This window comes from Cimex lectularius, unplaced genomic scaffold (genome assembly GCF_000648675.2).
Source record: "Cimex lectularius strain Harlan isolate CLEC.00 unplaced genomic scaffold, Clec_2.1 scaffold16, whole genome shotgun sequence".
NCBI lineage: Eukaryota > Metazoa > Arthropoda > Insecta > Hemiptera > Cimicidae > Cimex > Cimex lectularius.
Genome location: NW_019392679.1, coordinates 2,004,829 through 2,026,452, shown reverse-complemented (window position 1 = coordinate 2,026,452; position 21,624 = coordinate 2,004,829). Strand labels below are relative to the sequence as shown.

Below are 21,624 nucleotides of genomic sequence, written 5' to 3'. Positions count from 1 at the left end.
TTTGAGTTTTCCCTCCTTTTTGCCATTTTTCAAATGTCGTGTATACATGTTGTGTATGCTATTGAGTCATCACTCATAAAGACGGACTGAAGGTCCTTGTAGGACTTAGGACTTATGACTTTCGCCCCGAAGGGTTGTCACTCCCCGATGCGCTGACTATAGGGTCTATACTTCAGGGGTGTTCACTTATCCCATTGTGCGGCTTTTTAGAACGAAGGTTTTTAAGGTTTTTAGTTGAGATGAAAAAAAGTTAATGGCACGAGCGGGATTCGAACCCACGACCTTCGGCTAGATACGCCGCTGCTCTACCACTTGAGCTATCGTGACCTCGATCCACTAGGACATCAACTTCCTATCTCAAACCCACCTTTTGAGTTTTCCCTCCTTTTGCCATTTTTCAAATGCCGTGTATACATGTTGTGTATACTATTGAGTCATCACTCATAAAGACGGACTGAAGGTTGTTAGTTGTTTGTTGTTCAATTCAAGCTCTCCGTCGCCATTTCAATTGTTGTCGAGAATCCAAACCGATTACACGACATTTGAAAAATGGCAAAAGGAGGGAAAACTCATATCCGAAGGTCGTGGATTCGAATCCCTCTCGTGCCATTAACTTTTTTTCATCTCAACTAAAAACTTTAATTAATTGTTATAAAATAACGTTCCACCAAAAAGGGTTCAAACATTCAGTACAGCTGCCTACACCGGTGCTAAAAATTCTCCGATGCTTGCAAAGTTTACTATAAACAAAACAAAGTTCAATAACAAGACGACTTGAAGTAGAACCATACTTAGCGAACGATATCTTACTCAGTTAATAACCTCTATAGAAAAATGCCGTATTACATGAAAAATGTATTTTTTTTAATGAATTTTGAATGTTAAACGGCTAATGTTGGAAGAGTTTTCTATTCGTTAACTAGAGGATGTGGTTTTCTTCAATTTTGTCTTCATTCTCCGACTATTTCGGATGCAGTTAGCGTTTTTACTACACATAATTACTGGTTTTGGCACTTGAAAGCATTAATTTCCCGTCTTATTTGATGAGGGCCGTGGTCGGTCGTGGTCTGGCCAGAACAATGGAGGTTCGGTTACCGGAGGAAGCATACTTTATTGTCCTGTTCAGACTTAACTACCTTGGCTAACATCTATTTAAAAAATAAGAAAGACCTACTTTTTTGGAAATAATAAGTAAATTTGTATAAACACACATATGCGTTCCTTAGGAACCAAAATGCCAGGTGGTCTTATCAAAAGCTAAAGCATGAAACACGGCCTAGAATTGGTGGATTATTATTTACATAATCAATCAAATTTTGCAAAACAATTCTGGTTCAAATCAAATACCATGAGAAATGAAATGAAAATGGAACCAGGTTTTAATGTTCAACCTTGTGTCGTACGGATCTGGTTTGAACAGAAACTGTATATATTTTTCTTTTATCATAGGTGATTTATAAAAATTTATTTAATCTATAAAACTGCGTCAAGTTTCAAAGAAATGTCTAGAAAAATTGTTTGTTCTCACGAAAGGAGCGTTTAATTTCTTGGCGTGTCATTCTCGTAATGGCACATCACAGAAGTACTTTCTAACGATCAGTGTTCAATTATCCAAGCCAAATCCGTGTGACATCAGTTCTCAATTAGCTGCCCGAAATGATTTCTATCAGACCGAGGATAAAAACTCAAACAGATCGAGTCAGGTCGTCATCAGTGAGTCATCAATTAGTCTTACAAGCGGACGACCGCGTTGCTGGGTTCTTTGGACCAAACAATTTTTAGTGATTCTACACTCAAATTATCCGCCACTTGTTGTAAATAGGCCCTGGCTATAATAATAATTTAAAAAAAATTAAACTTGAAATTTTCCGTTTTTAATCTTTATATATCGCCGTTCTACTTCAATCAGCTATGTAATTATCATCTTACAGCATTTTTTATGAAGAGTGCAATGAAAATATAGTGAAAGCTATCAAAGTTTATCAATAAGCAAAAATTTTCAAAAAACTAAATATTTTTCGAGTAAATTGCTTATATTTTTTTTAAAACTAATATGAAATTTCATTTTACCACCTCTAGGGAACCCCGAATATTAATTTTTGTTTGAATTTAAGTTTATGGCTTTTTTGAGCCATAAAATATTTCCGATTTTTGAGAAGTCGTTATCGAAATATCTATTTGAAACGGATATAATTCGACAAAGGCTAAAATGATTTTAACGTCGAACAGACTATTTCGAAGAAGAGGAATATAGCTTTTTAACGACGAATGTGCCATTAAAATATATAAAATATTTCTATTAAAAAATACACAAAATAGAAAAATTATTTGTCAGAACTTAATGTCTAATTAATATTTTTTTTGTTAATAGAACAGTCCGATTTTAATGTTTGATACAGTTTTAAAACGCATTTGACTATTTCTTTAAAACGAATCATCAACCTTGAAAATCGATCCTATAGCTTTTGAGAAAAATTGGGTTAGAGCTTGCACTAGGGATGTCAGTCAGACATCAAAATTATCAGTCAGAAAATTAATTTGCACAGATTTCCTCAAAAGTTGGTATCTAAGCCTTTTAGAACGCTAGAATTATGACACTGATGTCAAATCCAAATTTTGACCATTTTCTGACCTACTTTGCTTATAGAATATTTGCTAAAATTTGCAAAAAAGCACTATTTATTTATTTATCTTTTTAAATCATACCAAATTAGAATACTCTGTGTCGAAGAACATTTTTTTGTGTTAACCAACAATGAAATTAATACATCAAAAATAATATTTTTTTAAATTTTTAAATAACGATTTATGATCATTTAATTACGACTAAAATTAGATTTTGAAAAAAGCTTAATTAACCCTATTAAGTCGATTTATTAAGAATTCTCTTGAATCTATTTATATTTTGGAGTGCAAAATCAACAAAAAAAGTTTGATCCAAATCCTTGACCCACCATCCTGGTCGTCCCGTTGTTAATAGAATCATTACTATCTATTAAATTAGAATAGACGAAAAGTATTTAGTGACATTTTGTCCATACATTTTCTTTAGTTGTTTTCTATCGTATTTATATTACAATAAATAAATACATAATTGATTATCAGTGTTAATTTATAATTCAGAAATGGGATTGCCGAGTCGTAATACATTCCGTTTCAGAATTCAAAAGGTCAAAAGGTTCCAAGTAAAGCAATAAAATATAATCATAAAGCTAATCGTTTAAGATTTATATTTCGCCATCAGGTTGATGGTATTACACGTCTTTGAATCGACTGAATACATCCATGCTTGTGATGGAGTATTTGACGGAAGATGGAAAGGTCCATCACGAGGTGGATCATCACGGTGCCGTCCGATATCTCCAATCTAATCTAGGTCCTTATTTGACCTGACCAGCCTTGTTTTCACGTCCAGTCGTCCTTGTCAACGAGACAGGTCGATCCCGGCTGAAACAAAAGAGCGCCAAGAAACGACTCGGAGGAAAGTTTATTCGTGCGCTGGAGATACCACACGCGTTTCCTCTTGTGTACGACCCTGTGACTGTTGTCATCTTACCGTGAAATATTTCACAAAATGTCTCTTTTTTTTGTCATTACACTGGTTTATTTTATCGAGGAGATTTTTCTCCTCTGGTATTTGCGTTTGGAAAGACTGGAACATCTCTCAAATTGGAGGATGAGGACAATTTGTCATTGTTCATTCAGGCTCGACAGCCGTTTAGCTCTGTTAGCTCGCAATTCATTGTATTTGATGATTCTTTTTTTTTTCTTTATCTCCCGATTTCTCTATCTATCTACCTTACTCTCACACTCTATGTTACACTCTCGATCTACACGATCTATCTGTTTATGTAGGCATAAAAACATTGTGTGCGCATATATTTATTTACTTGGCTTAACTGATCGATAGTCAGATAGTCGCCCGACCACCTTCACTTCTGCGAGAGTTAGAAGGTAGTAACAGTGTGATTGATTGGATTGAAAGGATAGACTATAATGCCATCTATGGTAGCTGTACTGGGTCAGGTTTTGGCCGTATGGTTCGTATGGATCAGAATGGATATTGTCGTAGGTGACGTAGAACGGCTCATAGACGGTTTTTAGATTAAAAATTGGATTATGTTGGTCGTTATTGAGATTAAAAGATATTCAAAAAGATCGATTGGAGAAGGCTGCTAAGGACCGGGTATTCCAGTTAAGCAGTACGTGACACCTCAATGTGAGAAAGTACAAGACACTCGTCCGTCTAATGCTTTCTTCTACGGTGGAGAAACATGGTCAATGCAAGGTTTTGAATGAGAGAGAATAATTGATCCATTTTTTAAGAGGAATGACATCGGAGGATTCCGCACCATCAAGAAATTAATGCATTACAGGAAAACGAGGGCGATGTCTTAGGTTCGTGGTCTGAACGTATAAAAGAAAATATCAAATTTAAAAAAGAAAGAGCAAACACGCGGTTTGATGACCTTTTCAAAGACATTAATATAACGGGCGTACACGGTAATTAAGAGATGGCTACGGAGAGAAAATTGGGAAGCTGTTATGAAGGAGGCCAAGGGAGACCAAATCCTGTATTGCCCAGATAGAGCATTGGGGCGATGAATTCTCATGAAAGTTTAAAGTTTAACTTCACTTGTCAAAGGACGAACGGAAAAAACAATTTACAATTAATTAAGGTTTTTAGTTGAGATGAAAAAAAGCTAATGGCACGAGAGGGATTCGAACCCACGACCTTCGGCTAGATACGCCGCTGCTCTACCACCTGAGGTATCGTGACCTCGATCCACTCGGACATCAACTCCCCATCTCAACCCCACCTTATGAGTTTTCCCTCCTTTTGCCATTTTTCAAATGTCGTGTATACATGTTGTGTATACTATTGAATCATCACTCATAAAGACGGACTGAAGGTTGTTAGTTGTTTGTTGTTCAATTCAAGCTCTCCGTCGCCATTTCAATTGTCGTCGAAAATCCAAACCGATTACACGACATTTGAAAAATGGCAAAAGGAGGGAAAACTCATAAGGTGGGGTTGAGATGGGGAGTTGACGTCCGAGTGGATCGAGGTCACGATAGCTCAGGTGGTAGAGCAGCGGCGTATCTAGCCGAAAGTCGTGGGTTCGAATCCCGCTCGTGCCATTAACTTTTTTTCATCTCAACTAAAAACCTTAATTAATTGTAAATTATCAATTGGTCAAGCGGACCACGAAATTATTGAATTTAATGAAAAAAACAATGTGGTGACACAGCGATGGGTGTTTCATGTCATAGGGGTTCGAAAAATCTGCCTAGCATAATCATTATTCCAGGATTTTTCAAATTTAACGGTCCGAAGCATACAGCCATTAACTATTTGATTAATAACGTACATCAAACTCCATGCTCACCATGTCAACCCAAGTCATCTTAAATTAATCATCATATAAAAAATTGGCATCCTTGTCCCAAAAATTTGCCGGGTTTGCTCCGTGGAGACGGGCAGGTTTTTAGAGTAGATATTTTATCTCAACCAACACCTTACATAAAGAATAATTAATTGAAAGCAGTTATTTGGTCAATCGGACCACGAAATCTAATGGAGTATATATTAAATTGAAAATGGGCGCCATGCTGTTTAATATGTGAAACGGAAACAGCGAACCGTAAAGAAAAAAAGAAAAGAAAAGAAAATTAAAATTACAAGCTAGATGTGGTATAATTAACAAATACTAAGTAAATAGTACTCAATATTTACATACACAAAAAAACTCATTTATTACTAAGAAAACTAAAATACAAAACACACAACAAACTTAATTTTCTACGAGTAAGACTATAACAAATTGAAAACAACATTACAGTATAAATAAACCTTATCTTAAAATTCACTAATTTCAAGGTCCGCTTGACCAATTAATATATTATAATTAATTAAAGTTTTTAGTTGAGATAAAAAAGTCAATGGCACGAGCGGGATTCGAACCCACGATCTTCGGCTTGATACGCCGCTGCTTTACCACTTAAATTCAAAAGGTGCGGTTGAGATGGGAAGTTGGTGTCCGAGTGGATCGAGGTCACGATAGCTCAAGTGGTAATTTATCTTAAAATCTAAGTAAACATTTCTTACAAGTTCATTCATATTTGCTTAGTATTCATAATTGACCATATTTTTTATACTTTTATCTAAGAATTTTGGTTAAGATGAAAAATTAGTGTCACGAGCGGGATTCGAACCCATGATCTTGGGCTCAGTAGACGCTGCTCTGACCGCTTGAGCTATCGTCACGAGCACGCGATAGCGGCGTATTGAGACGAAGGTCGTGGGTTCGGATCCCGCTCGTGACACTAATTTTCATTTCAGCCAAAAACCTTAGATTAAAAAGAATTTTAATTGGTATTTATTACAAGCTCAACTTTCTTGAGAATAGCGTCCATCTACGCTTCTTGTTTCGACGATGTTAAAATCCCTTCTTCCAGGGAAATGTGGAGCTCCTTCTCCATGTTTAGTGGGTCACCTTAGTCGATGAAGGAATTGATCTTTTCTAAAGATCTGGCCAAGCGTAGGATATCCATCTGGACACACACCGTCACACTCTTAATCCTCTGCCCCGACTCTCTCACCTACACTCATGCTAATCCTATCCTAGGCCATATTAATTTGAGATTGACACACCGCCGATTTTAGTTCAGGAGGCATTGTAATTTAGGAGGATACTTGGTTAAATAATTATGCATACATTTTTTTACGTAACGGCATTTACCTGGTCAGTATAAGAAAACACCTCATCACAAATCGACAAAGAAGAATATTTTATGCAAAGAGTAGTGAATTTGAAATTTGACGTACAACTGAAGCCAATTTTAGTCTATTCTATGCCGAGAAGAATTAATGCAAGCTCGTGATGCTAATGGGCTTTTTTACAAAATATTAAAGACTTCGTGTTATGAATTTGTAATTCATATAATTAGTTTTTAACACTACAATTTTAATTGAATAATTAACTTAGGTATGCCGAAAATAAGTTTAATTAATTAAAACGCTAATACGTAATATTAATTTGCCAATAACTTTCGTTAGGCTGTAAACTGATCATTGTATAACACATCTTTGTTTTAAGAATATAAAACCACACTTTTTTAATAGAAGAAAACCATAATTTCTCCGTCTTTGGTCAACAAAAGTCAATCACCTGAACCGGAAATTATGTAAATGGAAAATAATTCCACGGCCTTCCGGTCATGGCAAAGGGAAGAAAGGGAAGCGTGTGAAACTGACATAGGAACGCCGCCCACAGTTTTACATATTAAGATGAGAAATATTCACATGTTTGAACAAAAAAGTGTTTACTTTTTATTGTTGAAATTCTTAGGTATAAAGCCGTGTTAATTCATAGAACAAAAAAAAAACTTGTAGCCATGTCTGCTGGCATTTAATTTCATCATCATTTTAGGGATGAAGTGGTGTGGGTACACGATCGTGTATGTTTTATTGTATGACTATCTTATATCGGTGACTGGTTAACTGACGGCTCAAAAACGGATAAAGGCACGGGAGCTGAAGTCCTCGGGATAAATCAGAAAACCGAGCTGACTTTAAACTGAGTTAGATACTCTACAGTTTTCCAGTCTGAAATCGTTGCAATTCAATGCTGCTCCAGAGAAATAAGTAAGTAAGAAATTCACTAATTTCGTGGTCCGCTTGACCAACTAATACATTACAATTAACTAAGGTTTTTAGTTGAGATGAAAAAAGCTAATGGCACGAGCGGGATTCGAATCCTAGATACGCCGCTGCTCTACCACTTGAGCTATCGTGGTAAAAAGGAGGGAAAACTCGAGGTCACGATAGCTCAAGTGATAGAGCAGCTGCGTATCTAGCCGAAGATCGTGGGTTCGAATCCCGCTCGTGCCATTAGCTTTTTTTCATCTCAACTAAAAACCTTAATTAATTGTAATGTAAGTAAGAAAGTAATATTTATTGACAAATTATATAGAACATAGGTACTACATAAATTTATAATTTTGGGGGAAAGTAGCAAGGCTCTGTACATCCTAAAGCAATCATCCAAAATTTTAAATACTTTAGATATATATCGTAGAAACATAGGATTCACTTAGTGGGGGAAAAGTTTACAAAAAACCACTAATTATCTAAGTTGACTCATATTTGGCAATTAAACCCATTTTAGTCGATGTCCTACACAGTGAAGCTAATGAACCCCCGCTATCAATCAGGAGACAATGGCTAGCAGATAAATATGTCCTCAAAACCTATTCCTTACACCACCAACTCTACCAAAAAATCCACAATTTGATGATCGAAGTCCTAACATCCCCTTATTGGATTAAAAAAAAGCCCCCAATTATTAGCACCTTAGGGTGGGAATGCCCCAGGTTATTCCAATCAATTCAAGTGAATAAATATCTACCCTTATTCAATCTTGAATTCTTCTCAACAATGCAAAGATCCCGGTTAATTATTCTACCAGATTTCTCCAAATTCCCGCCCAAGTAAACCAAAGATTCCGCGAACTCATCCACAAAAAGTGGCCCAACGCGACTCCCATATTCACAGACGGTTCTAAAATGGATGGAAAATCGGGTGGGGCATACTATGACTCTCTCAATAATAAACATGCATCGTACCGGTTACCAAATGAGTCCTCCTCATTTACTTGCGAAATGTATGCAATTCTGTTGGCTCTCGAATACGCGGAATATATTGAACACAATCAGGTATTAATTTGTTCGGATTGTAGGCGTGCCTTGTCCAGCGTCACGACCCCAAATCTTACCAAATCATATGGTACAGAATTGACCGTTAAAATTATAAATAAAATAAATGATCTCCGGTATAAAGGAAAGCAAATTCTATTCTTATGGGTAAGAGGCCACTGTTCATTGAAAGGAAATGAGAAAGCCGANAAAAAAAAAAAAAAAAAAAAAAAAAAAAAAAAAAAAAAAAAAAAAAAAAAAAAAAAAAAAAAAAAAAAAAAAAAAAAAAAAAAAAAAAAAAAAAAAAAAATCAAAACATCAAAACATCTAAAAAAAATAACAAGTACAATAAGTAAAAATAGCAATACCATCAAATGTAAAACATAAACAACAATAAAATATAAACAGCAATAAAATAATTTAAAAAAATAAATAAAACTAAATAAATAAATTTAAATAAATATGGCATAGCTCTTAAACAATGGCAAAATATAAATATCACAGGTATAACAGACAAACGCTGGTATCATTAAGGAGTCTGATATTTTTCATTGTCTTTACATAATATTATGCTTTATTCTCCTATGTTTCCACGAAACTGTGGTATAACTCCCTACCGATCTGCAGATTGCATTTTTGCTCATAGAGAGACGTGCAAAAAATTGTTTCGTGCTCACGACTATGACGTCACGATTCCATTTTATGCGTTTGCGTATGGATTTGGGTAAGCCTTGTGTATCTCGGAGATGAAGTGGCAATAGAAATTTGTTTTGTATGACTTGAAGTTTATTGATATTTGTAACACAAGTGTAGCTGCATGTAGGGCAGGCGTATAAAAACATGGGTCTGACGATGGCTGTAAAAATTAGAGTTTGGTTCCCCATGCTGAGAAGCGATTCTCTAGATAAAAGAGGAAATAATGTTTTAATGGCACATCTCCCTTAACGACTAGCCCTTCGATGTGCTTACCAAAATTGAGTTTCCTGCCAGAGAAATAAAAATACTAGGAACACATTCCAGAAAGATGACCATTCTGAGTCAGCCGAGGTTAAGGGAAAAAGTGTATGGAATTGTGAAGAAGTCAGTGACCCTGGCATAGGTCCCTGGGCATTCGGGGCATGAAGGCAATGGGAAGGTGGACATGTTGGCAAAAAAAAAAAAAAAAAATGGAGCCAGTATGGATTCTCTAGGCCTCGAACTCTACTGCAGCTTAGCATCTTGCTACAAAAAAGGGCACGTCCAAAAATGGATCCTTAATGAGTCCGAAACCTGTTGGAGCAATACCCCAGGTATGAGGGACGCAAAGAGATTCTTAGTAGGGCCATCAGCAAGACTTATAAAAGAATTACTGGAAAGTACCCAAAACAGAACCAAGATTCTGGTTGGACTCCTGACAAGTTACACGGACCAGGATAGGTACAGCCAGAAGAAACATATGCAGATATTTCCAAGAAGAAAAGGATACCACAAAAAACGTTTTAGATTTTTGCGAGGGCAGGTGTAGATTTTTGCAAGTGGAAAAGCCGTAAGCAAGATCCTACATTAAGGAGCAGCTGGCAAGGCTGTGGAGGTTGGTTAAAAACCTGAACCGGGCGAGTTAGATATAAAAATAGAGAAGCACAATAGATCTACTCAGGCTGAGGTGCAGAAGGCCTTGGGGCCGACTCTTTTATCCCTATCTGACATTCTTTTTCAATATTATCAGCGAAAAATAGCGAGCTTGATATAAATCTTCGGTATACATTTCCTATTACGTATTTTCACTTTGTTGCTTTAAAATATTGCCAATTCATANTATATATATATATATTATTCTGCTGTTCAATGCAAGAATAAACGTTTAATTTTTGGATAAAAATTGTTCGTTTTCGCAATTCATATAAAGTTCAACTTTTTTTAATTTGAGGAAGTACGGTTTATAACTTTGTAATTAAAATCCATCGAAGAAAATAATTAAACTTATAATGAAAGTGTGAAATTATCGTTTTTTCGTAAAGAACTGACCTAAATCGATATTTAGATTTCACCTGAAATTTTTTGCCTTTATGAACAAGTGAAGTTCCCTTTCATTCGGGCAAATTTGGGTATTTAATGTTATTATGTAAATATATGAAAATATTTCTGCCGAATGAATTTTCCCGTACTAATTTTACGGTCGGCTTCTTTTCTGCAGATTTCTAGTTTTATTTTCGGAAATTCCTTACGAGAGACGTTATAGGGGATCGGGTTTTTGGAAAAAAAAACCTTAAAAAAGTTCGTATGTTGAAAACTGTTCAATTATATGTTTCAGTTTGAATTTAACTTTTATTGAAGATTTACTAGACGTTAATGGCACGTGCCGACAGTTTTGGACCGTTTCATCGTGAACTTCGTTCTGCCAGGTTGGCTGGGTCCGCTGAGTTTTGACGCGACCGGTGACAATGACAATTTATTTTTTTACCAGATGATCGATGAATATGAATAAAGTGAAAAGCCCGGATAGAGAAGTGTATTAGAGCAGAGGCGAAGATATAATCTACATAATTCAATGCCATGCTCGGCATAATTCAATGTTTACACAGCCCAGTTCCTCCGCGTGTTACGATAACGCATCTTGACCGAACCTCCAGAATTTTGGCCACATCTCTTTATGTCAATTCCAACACCCAAACCGAATCTGTTCGACACAATTGTGACATGTCCTGAAGGATAATCCTTCGAATCACGGATCTGGAAAGTCGTGAAGGTCAAAACGATTTATCGGGTGGGTCTTGATGATTCGCTGGCCATAACAATAAGCTGAAAACGTAATAATACACCCAGTACATCTCCTTTATGTTCCTAATTGGTTGAAAATAAAAAATCCCACAATTTTTGTTATTTCACTGTTTTTTAGAATGCTACGTGGACATGATATTGCTTGTAAAATAAGTTCTAAATTGTTACCTCTTGCTTATTAACAATCAATTAATTAAGGTTTTTAGTTGAGATAAAAAAGTCAGTGTCACGAGCGGGATTCGAACCCACGACCTACGGCTTGATACGCCTCTACTCTACCACTTGAGCTATCGTGATTTCAATCCACTCGGACACCAACTCTTCGTCTCAACCTAAAACCTTTCGAATTTTCCTTCCTTTTTGCCATTTTTCAAATGTCGTGTAATCAAGCTCAAGTGGTAGAGTAGGGGCGTAATCAAGCCGAAGGTCGTGGGTTCGAATCCCGCTCGTGACACTGACTTTTTTATCTCAACTAAAATCCTTAATTAATTGAATGATATTAATTGGTCAAGCGGACCACGAAAACTAGTGAACTTATTAACAATATTACATCAAATATAATTTGTCTTTAACGACTGTAATTAACCAGCATATCACGACCATTATCGGCGTTTAAGACGATTGGGAATAGTCAAGAAGATTAGTGGCCGATCGACCAGTGGATGGATGGTTGGAAGAGACTGAGGTGTCTGGTTTTCAATAAGTCTGAAACAAACGGAATATTCTCTTGATGTAGAGAGAAGTTTGATACTCATAGAGCGACTATTCTAAGAAATTTAAAGTGAAATCTTTGAAACCTCCAGAGTTTGATAGAATTTTCATTTTCTTTGCATATAATCACTTAGTGGCTGTTGGGACGGTTCGTCGAGAAGTGATTATAATAATTTGGATCGCCTTTCGAAAGTGATAGAAGCTTAGGTCATTTGGCAAAAAAATGGAGATAATCTTTAGATTTGTTAGTCGAGAAATGATGATAGAAGTTAGTTTTTCTCTTGTAGAAAAGTAATCGTAAAAGTTTAGATCGTGTGTAAAGAAATGATGAAAAAAGTTAGGTCTGCTGTAGAAAAGAAATGACTTTTGGATCTTCAATCGAGAAGTGACGATAGAAGTTAGGTTCTCCACTTTCCTGTAGAGAAGAGATGATAGAAGTTGGGAGTCTCCACTCTTCCTGTAAAGAAATGATGATTGTATTTTGGACCTCGGTCGAAAAGTGACGATAAAAGTTTGGCTCGTTTGTAGGGAAGTGATGATAATCGTCTGGATCGTCAGGCGAGAAGTGTTGTTAGTTCGGTGCTTCTTTTGAGTCGTTTTCAAGGTTGTGTTCTATATTTGACATCGTACATTTTTCAGAAGAATTAGATTGCTATCGGTGGGAATCGATTGACACTCAGAATCAGTCATGAGTTCGAATAGGTTTTAGTATCTTGCAGTGAACTGGATTTTTGGATCGGCGGTAGAAGATATGATGATAGTACTTATATCGACTGTGGAAAAGTGAAAAGTGATGAGATGTTACTGGTTTCAATTATCTACGAAGAAGAAGTGATAGTATATAGTTTGTTGCGCAGCTTAGAAGTCATATAGTGCATTTCTGTCATTGGATATGTCGTATTGGGACCCCATTGTATATTTTTTAGTATAGAACGGGATATATTTTATGCGGGCAGTGTTCTATCGTCATCACAAGGAGAGTTGTTCATATGTGGGCTAATAATGTTTCCTGGTAAAACAACTGCTTGGATAGTTGGAAAATATCGTGACAGTTGTAACTCTGAAATAACGGTTGGATCATTAGATGTACATTCATCAGGTACGATCATAAGATGTAGTACTGGTTCTGCTTGAACAAGAGGTTATCTGTCGAATGTTGAACTGAGTCAAAGTAGCACGGGCAATGCTGCTTCAGATTTAGCTGAGTTTTTAGGTTTCCTCATGAGATCAGCTGGAAGATGAACCTGTTAAAACTGATGTATTGGATCTTCTCGAGGTCATTTTACAGGTGAATAAAAAACATCACTATTGGGTTTCACCAAGCTTTCGGCAAATGTTACGCCATCTTCAGGGCAATTAAACTACGGAGGTCGATCAATGTCAACTAGAATGAACCTGTTAGGTCGTTTGCGATCCATCAAAAACGTCTTTGCGTAGGGATGGTCTGAGTCGCCGTACGCCTTGACCGTTGCGATCACCAACGACCCTTTTTAAAAGATATACCGTTGAATGTAGAAAACCCATGTTCGAACGGGTCGACGTCATGAGTAAGGATATAAAGATGGTGAGGCAAGATCGTTTTGTTTGTGCCAATCCCAAACGAAGTCCAGTCTAGATCAATCATTTTATATAATACTTTTTAAACTTTTACTTTTTGGGTCTGATGAGTTAAGTGTCAGAGTTAACAGCTCTTGGTCTATTGTGAAACGTTGAACACTTCACCATCCCTGCCGGAATTATTTTCCACTAGTTAATTAATTCTTGATTTCAATAATTTCAGTTGTAAATGGCGACTTTTGACGACTGAAGACTTTTCAATTAAGTTTTTGATGTTTTGATGCGCAAAAACCTCTGTAAAAAAGATCTAATATATCGTTCTATCGTGTTTCAAATCTACTCGACAAAGCCTCAGTCCTCTTCCTGACTATAGAAATCAGCTCGAGCCCCGACAAAGACGGAAGTATCGCCAAACATCTCATTGTCTTGTGATAAACCAGCTGTGGAAGGAAATAATAAAGGGTTCGACGAGGAAGATAATTACCTTCACACACCGGGCACGTTGGCCCGCCGGATTATCTTTTGAAGCCTTCTTTATTAAGCTTGCCGGTAGGATAATTCATAATTATTTCTGAGAAATTTTCCAGGGATGTTTTTCTTATTACATATTTTGCAAACTAATTAGCGAACCGGCTGTATGTTTTTGATGTGCCTTATCACAGAATTTATATTAATACACTACCAATATTTTTATTTCTCTGACTTCGATTTTAAAATGTTTAAAAACCTCTTAGGCTATAAGGAAATCCTTATTAAGGACAATAAATCCTACTAGACAAAGTTAACAAGTCGCTAAGTATTGACTCTTTAGTTCCTTTTTTAGAAGGATTCGCTTTGAATAGAAAATATTTCTGTAAGATTTTTCTTTTTTTGTGAAATGTCAAAACATTATATAAAACCTGATTTGCTTTAAATTCGATCAAAAATTATATTTACTGTCTATCAAATCTTGTTATCCAAAATCGAAGTGTAGTTTTGAAAAATATTCATGAAATGGTTAAAGACCATCAGAACGCCTATTTGAGCTTGTGCGTGAACGAAAAATCGATGAGGTCAAAAAATTTATCATTTCGTAACGCCAAAATTTGCAAATCTGCCAAAAAAAATTATAAATATATAATATTGTTATCAAGCCGATCTGTAATTATATATTTTTTGCTGGATTTCGGCTGCTGTAATCATTGTATTCTGATGTAACTTGCTGCGTTGGGCCGTGTGAGTTGGCCAAGTCGCGGCTTTTCATCCGTTTGATACGCCGACTCCCGGATAATGACGACCATGTCTGCTCCCCATTGTCGTGGGCGAATTTCACCTAGATGTCCGCCGATTGCGAGAGACCTATTGCATTCCCTCTCCGAGCCGGTTCTTTTATTGGTCACCTTAATATAGATTCGATTTTGTATTTTAAGATTTTAATCTTTTAATGTTGAAACATGATAGTGCTGAAGAACCTCTAAACTACATGCCTATTAAAAAATTACACCTTACACACCTCATACAAATCGCCTCTTTTTGTCTAACGCTCAGTTCGGTTTCCGCTATCGACAATCTTACCTCGTGTCACAAGGACTTACGTGACAAAATATTATTCAAAGTGAAGTCATACTTCGACAGATTCCATGTATAAGTCAGGTCTAAGGTCATACCTCTAGGACGAACATTCTCTGTCAAATGCGCCTGAAATTTATCAATATCCAGGTCTATGGCACAGTAGCTCAAAGCCGTGTACTGGGATTTAGTTTTAATATATAATTAAGATTTCCTGTCATCAAATGTGACAAACTGGTACAGGGTTGCAGTTGATGATAAGGCTATAGTTCAAGAAGATTTTTTATTCGGTACAAACATCTTGCCCTGAATACTGTATGGGCGGGCAATCTGCTTACATAAAGGGCACATTAAAAAAAAGGATCCATAATAAGTACATACCCTGGTGGATCAACACCCCTCGATCCGAATCGACGAACCACACGCAAAACCCACAGAAAAATTAGTTGGGGTGACATAAAACGTCTCCTGACGCTTAAGAAGGCGTATGTACAGTCGAGAAGCGATTATACAAGTTTGAATCTTCTGTAGAGAAGTGATAATAGTCGTTGGGATCGTCGGTCGAGAAATGATGATAGTCTTTTGGATCCTTAGTCAGGAAGTGATGATAGAAGTTTGGATCTCCAAGCTCCGTTGAGAAGTGATTATAGTCGTTTGGATTGTCAGTCGAAAAATGGTGATAGAAGTCTGGATCTCCAAGCTCCGGTGAGAAGTGATGATATTCGTTCCGGATTATAGTTGTTTCGATCGTCAGTCGAAAAGTGATGATAAAAGTTTGGATCTCTAAGCTCCGGTGAGAAGTGATGATATTCGTTCCGATCATCAGTCGAGAAGTGATTATAGTCGTTTGGATTGTCAGTCGAAAAATGGTGATAGAAGTCTGGATCTCCAAGCTCCGGTGAGAAGTGATGATATTCGTTCCGATCATCAGTCGAGAAGTGATTATAGTCGTTTGGATTGTCAGTCGAAAAATGGTGATAGAAGTCTGGATCTACAAGCTCCGGCGAGAAGTGATAATATTCGTTCCGATTATCAGTCGAGAAGTGATTATAGTCGTTTGGATTGTCAGTCGAAAAATGGTGATAGAAGTCTGGATCTCCAAGCTCCGGTGAGAAGTGATGATATTCGTTCCGATTATCAGTGGAGAAGTGATTATAGTTGTTTCGATCGTCAGTCGAAAAGTGATGATAAAAGTTTGGATCTCTAAGCTCCGGTGGGAAGTGATGATATTCGTTTCAATCATCAGTCGAGAAGTGATTATAGTCGTTTGGATTGTCAGTCGAAAAGTGGTGAGAGAAGTTTGGGTCTCCAAGCTCCGGTGAGAAGTGATGATATTCGTTCCGATCATCAGTCGAGAAGTGATGACAGAAGTTTGGATCTCCAAGCTCCGGTGAGAAGTGATAATATTCGTTCCGATTATCAGTCGAGAAGTGATTACAGTCGTTTGGATTGCCAATCGAAAAGTGGTCACAGAAGTTTGGGTCTGCTGTAGAGAAATGGATAGACTTTCCAGTAGTGTCGAAAGAAGTTTGGAACTCACAGAAGAATTACTGTAGGAGGAGGTCCTGACTCCCGACTGGACACTGTCGCCAAGAAGGCATATGCACCCATGGATAGCAGTACTGGCAGAAGAAACAAAGATTTTGCCAAAAAAAGAAAGGCCTCCCTAGACGGACCCAATAAAGTAATTAGTGTTTATAAGTTCTTTAACACAACTCAGACTACGAAACTTAAAATTTATGCACTAAAAATGAACAAACTACACACTGTCGCTAATCTTTGGTTCCTCAAACAAGCCTTATTGCTTTGTGACATTTCTTCACTGAAGATGGTGTGGAGCTGAAACGCGTGTGAGTTAAATATCCATTAGCGAGAATAGACGTACCCGACCAAGTTTTTAGTGGCGATTTGTTCTTTAACTCAATCAGTCAGGCTATGAGCGCTAATCTTTGATTCGACAAACCATAATGATTGATAAATGATAATTAAATAACTAATTCCTTACTGAAGATGGCGTGAAGGCGAAACTCATATAAGTAAACTAGCGAAAGTAGACGGACCTAGTAATCAATGTCGATCAGTTGTACAGGTTTTTTTTGTGGTCTGTAGTTTCGGTTTTTCATCATCTTCTTGGGTTTGTGTGATTTTCATTCAATTGGGTTTACTAAATATTTCGATTCCACAAAAATTCGCATCTTCTTGTAAGTCGTGTAGCCTAAGTTGTTTGGCCGTACTCAGACCTCCCTAGTTGGATATTTCAAATCTTCGAAGCCCTGACCCGTTCTTCGATAACGATCTTAGTTGTCTGGTCGTCTGTCCCTTTTCTCTCTCGTCTAACTCACAATAGCTATTTCTCTCTTGGTTCGTCTCGTTTGCCATCCACGTCAAAACAGGATCAAATTATAAGTTCATCACCCTCAAGTCGCAAAAAGAAATACCATAGCAGATATAGACTCTTGGTCTATAGTTCGGCTTTTTAACTTCTGTCGTTGATTCGTTCTTACGAACTTCGATTCCGCTAGAATCTTCATTCAGCTTAATTGGCTATATCCGAACGTCCTGATCTGTCTAGTCTCGCTGTTGCCTGCTGTTTTTGCCATCCACGGAATAATTAGGCACGATCAAATTTAAGTTCATCACCCCCTCAGACCTCAAAAAGAAATCTCACAGTAGATATTTCATTATTATTAAAATTACCCTCTATTCATTACCGCTCCACAATGTAAGACGGGTTTAAAAGAAACGCTCGTCTATGAAGACGGTCTTGGCAGAAGAAAAAGATAATTGACCCCGGGCATATGAAAATGCGTTCACAATTATGATTCGATGTGTATAGTAGATACAATAGGAAGAGGGCAAGGAATCCTTAGCTATTGTTGCCCATCCTTTTATTCAAGGTTTGTATTGTGAGGGCGAGGCCTCGTTGGAGCCAGTCTAGGGCCGGGCCCTTAACAGATAAAAGGGGGGGGATTAATCGAGCAAATGTCCTGACTAACAAGTTATGTTTTCAGTTAAAAGTTAATTTTTCCATTTTTTCATTCCAGTTACGAGCTATGGCATTTCGAATTTAGTAATTGCTTGATGCATGATCACAAAACACTTAGAATCTCGTTCTAATTTTTATGGTCTAATAAATCATTCATTCTAATAATTCATCACCTTATCCTGTTTTCTGAGATCTCTAAATCCCAATTGTTTTGAAGTTCTATCCATGCCCCAAGCTATTTAAATGGTTCTTCTTTCGTCTCCTGTTCTTATTATGCGTATAGTGATGCTGTATTCGTTTAAAACCTAGATTTATGTATAGGAAACGATGCTAGGAAGCGACTATAGTAGCTTCCCATGATGTTCTTTGTGTTAGTAGTTTCCATGTTTTCTAGCTTGTTGAACTTTTCCTAGTGCTTTAGTTCAGTTCAATCGACTCGATTTTTTTCTTCAGAAGTATTAGTTTATTTTCTGCATGTTCGCCAGCAGCCAAATTCAAAATGGCGCCAACGAACACCACCGGGAGAGAGGAATTGAAATTAATAAGAAGATTGTTTCGGCACCAACGGGAATGGAAGATTCCCGATTTTAAGAGGGATGTTAGTTTAGGAATGGTTAAATGAAGGAATAAATAATGAACGAAAGGGTAGTTGAAGACTCACTGTTTAATGAAGTTTCTATGGCTTACAAAGTGGCAGATGATCGTATTAGAGATGTGAAGGCGATGACGGTCTGAAGGCGATGAAGACCGGGAAGCGGTGAACGTCTCCTGAATGCGATATTGTGCGCTGTTTGGCGATGATTAGGCCGGTGTACCTTCCTGGTTCGTGCAGCGTCGTTGATGATGAGGTAGTAGAGAGATGATGCAATCCAGGTAGTAGCCAGTGAGAGATGATGGAGTCTTCGCGGGATAATGAAGGATGTTTCGTTCGCGGGATTATAATGATGGTAGATGGAAGAAGGAGATGATATATTAAGGGAAAATGGCGATGATAGGTTTGTGGACCATGCGGTCGTGAGATGGGACGCAGGCGGAGGTGAAAATCGTAGCGATTTGAAGGGGAATCCGTGGGGATTCGCGTGGCGAGGAAAACTTTAAGAAGCGGCGATCTTACACGGAGGTGAATTACTATGGCGCAACACTTTATCACCATAAGGCGATAGATGGTGTGCTCGCTCCGAGAGCTGGCGGAGAAGAGAGCCCGAGAGGGCTGGAAGGGATGAGTTTTTGAGGAAAAAGGAGAGAAGTGTATGACGATTGGTGGATTTCTAGAAGATAGGGGTTGTAGATAGAGGGGTACAATCTACGTCGCAAATCGGGCGCTTCGGTGACGTAAACGCGCCCGAATACTGCAGTTGCTGCAAATCTTTTTCCTGGGTATTCTTGATATCCGAGGTAATGTCTCCATTGAGCAGCTGTCGAATGATATGGACAGTTTCTTTCTCTTCGTTGCATAACGTTCAAATGGGTTTTTCTTTGAATATACCCTTGTTGTGTAGGTATTTTCTCACATGCCAGTGACTGGTATATAGTGTTATCAGTGTAACAGTAGCAGTGTGTTTGCCAGCTTTGGTGAGGGTTCTTTAATCGTAAGCTTACTGTGTCTGGTACGTCTGGAGTTCGTCCACTTCTCCTTTTGGGTCTTTTTGGACCCATTCTGAAATGCAGTATTCGGAGTTTGTCCTTTCTATCCCAAGGATTATGGGATGGTCCCCTTATTTACAGTTGGAAACTAAGTTGTATAAACGTATTGGTAGTTTCCTATCATTTTTTGTTTCCCTACTGCGCGTTTTCACCATCTTCAGTGGTGGGTGACCAGCGCTGTTGTTTGGTAGTTTCCGATCATCCTGGTCTGCTGGTTTTGTACATACTGTCAATAATGAACATGGCGAAAAGTCGCCAAGTCTGTCGGACCAGGGAGGACTAGTAAAAATAAAGTATCGTTTGTGATAAAACGATTCCGTTTCACACCCTTTGTATCAAATCTACTTTCATGTTCAAATTTTGGGCTTTTTATTTTTCAATGTAGGATTTAGGAGTTTTAGAAATAGAAAATAATGAGTTTTATTATAATTGTATACTATATTTTTTCAGCGTGGTCATTACAGATCATTTAAGTCTTTCCTCGCAGTTTTGGTATGCCAGACTCTTTTCGACATTCCACCAACCATCAGAGGTGGGTTTGTATGCCAAACAGAATACTAGGCAGACAAAATTGATGGGTACAGCTACAGGTTCATCACCTTATAGACCTTAAGAAGAAATCTCACTATTATATATTTTTGTTTAAAGGAGGCAAATTTTGGAAAATCTCTCAACGGAGTTTAAATTCTTTACGATTCCAATCAGGCATTACTTCATGAACATACCCAATAATGGATTTTTTTTTTAGGAATGGGTTCGAAGCGATAAAGCTGAGATGGGTGGAGTTTTGGAGATGAGCACCGAGTTTTTCCTGGTGCCGAGGTCGAGCACGCCAGATCCACCGAGGCTCGTCACCGCCGGGCCTACGTCAGTACCACTACCAAGCCCTAGCATACTCAGGACGGACATGTGGGTCCTCCCTCTCCTCGTCTTCTCTACTATCACGATGCTCCTCATCGCTATATTCGAGGTAGTAAACCTGACCTGAAATTGGATCCAATTCTTGTACTTATTTCTGTGTTTTGCAGGTTTTTGTTGTGCTCAAGACGTACCGGACGACGCCAAGCCGACGCCACTTGTTTCTCGGGCAAATGTTGTTGCTTGGGTTATTCTTGTGCTCGGCCGTTTCTGCGATCCTCACAGCTCAGCCTACAGTCTTGACTTGTGCTGCAGTCAGACTGGGCGCCGGCTTGGCTTACACACTCGTCTTTTCTACTCTTCTGGTCAAGTGCGTTTTTCTTATATCGCTCAACGGAGGAGTGTACCTCCCAGCCCCATACCAAGCACTACTCCTTTTCTTCGCCGTCCTCATCCAGCTTACCATCGGCGTCCAATGGCTTATTAACTCTCCGCCGAAAATAATCCAGGTGACAAGCATATACAAAATATTGAAACTCTTCGGTTATAAGTCTGAAGCTTAATTATTAAGTACTGTCGGCCCTATTAATTTTAAAGATTGAATTTACAACAGGTTGGAGGATTGACCGTCTGCCAAACACCATACCACCATATACTACTTTCTTTAGTCTACACAGTATTTTTAATAGTCGTCGTCGGAGTGTTAGCTTTAAAATCGAGGGGTATCAGAGACAACTACAGAGAGGCGACTTTCATCGGCCTTGCCACTGCCTGTGTCATTCCTGTCTGGCTCGGCTGGGCGCTATGTGGACTGGTATGTCCAAAAAATAAAATTTAACTTTTAACCATTTTTTATAAACGAATTC

At 37.8% G+C, this 21,624-nt stretch overlaps 1 protein-coding gene across 2 annotated transcripts in view; it reads left to right on the top strand.

Annotated features, from left to right (window-relative positions):
- LOC106661614 (metabotropic glutamate receptor 6) overlaps window positions 1-21,624 on the top strand; it is a 48,089-nt gene that overhangs the window by 23,994 nt on the left and 2,471 nt on the right. The window contains exons 2-4 of one of the 2 annotated variants that reach the window (XM_014385134.2): window positions 20,649-20,870; window positions 20,929-21,267; window positions 21,369-21,572. In XM_014385134.2, the coding sequence (XP_014240620.1) occupies window positions 20,676-20,870; window positions 20,929-21,267; window positions 21,369-21,572 (738 nt within the window). In that variant the 5' untranslated portion in view covers window positions 20,649-20,675. The remainder of the gene's footprint in view (window positions 1-20,648; window positions 20,871-20,928; window positions 21,268-21,368; window positions 21,573-21,624) is intronic. The other variant, XM_014385135.2, reaches the window with a different exon arrangement.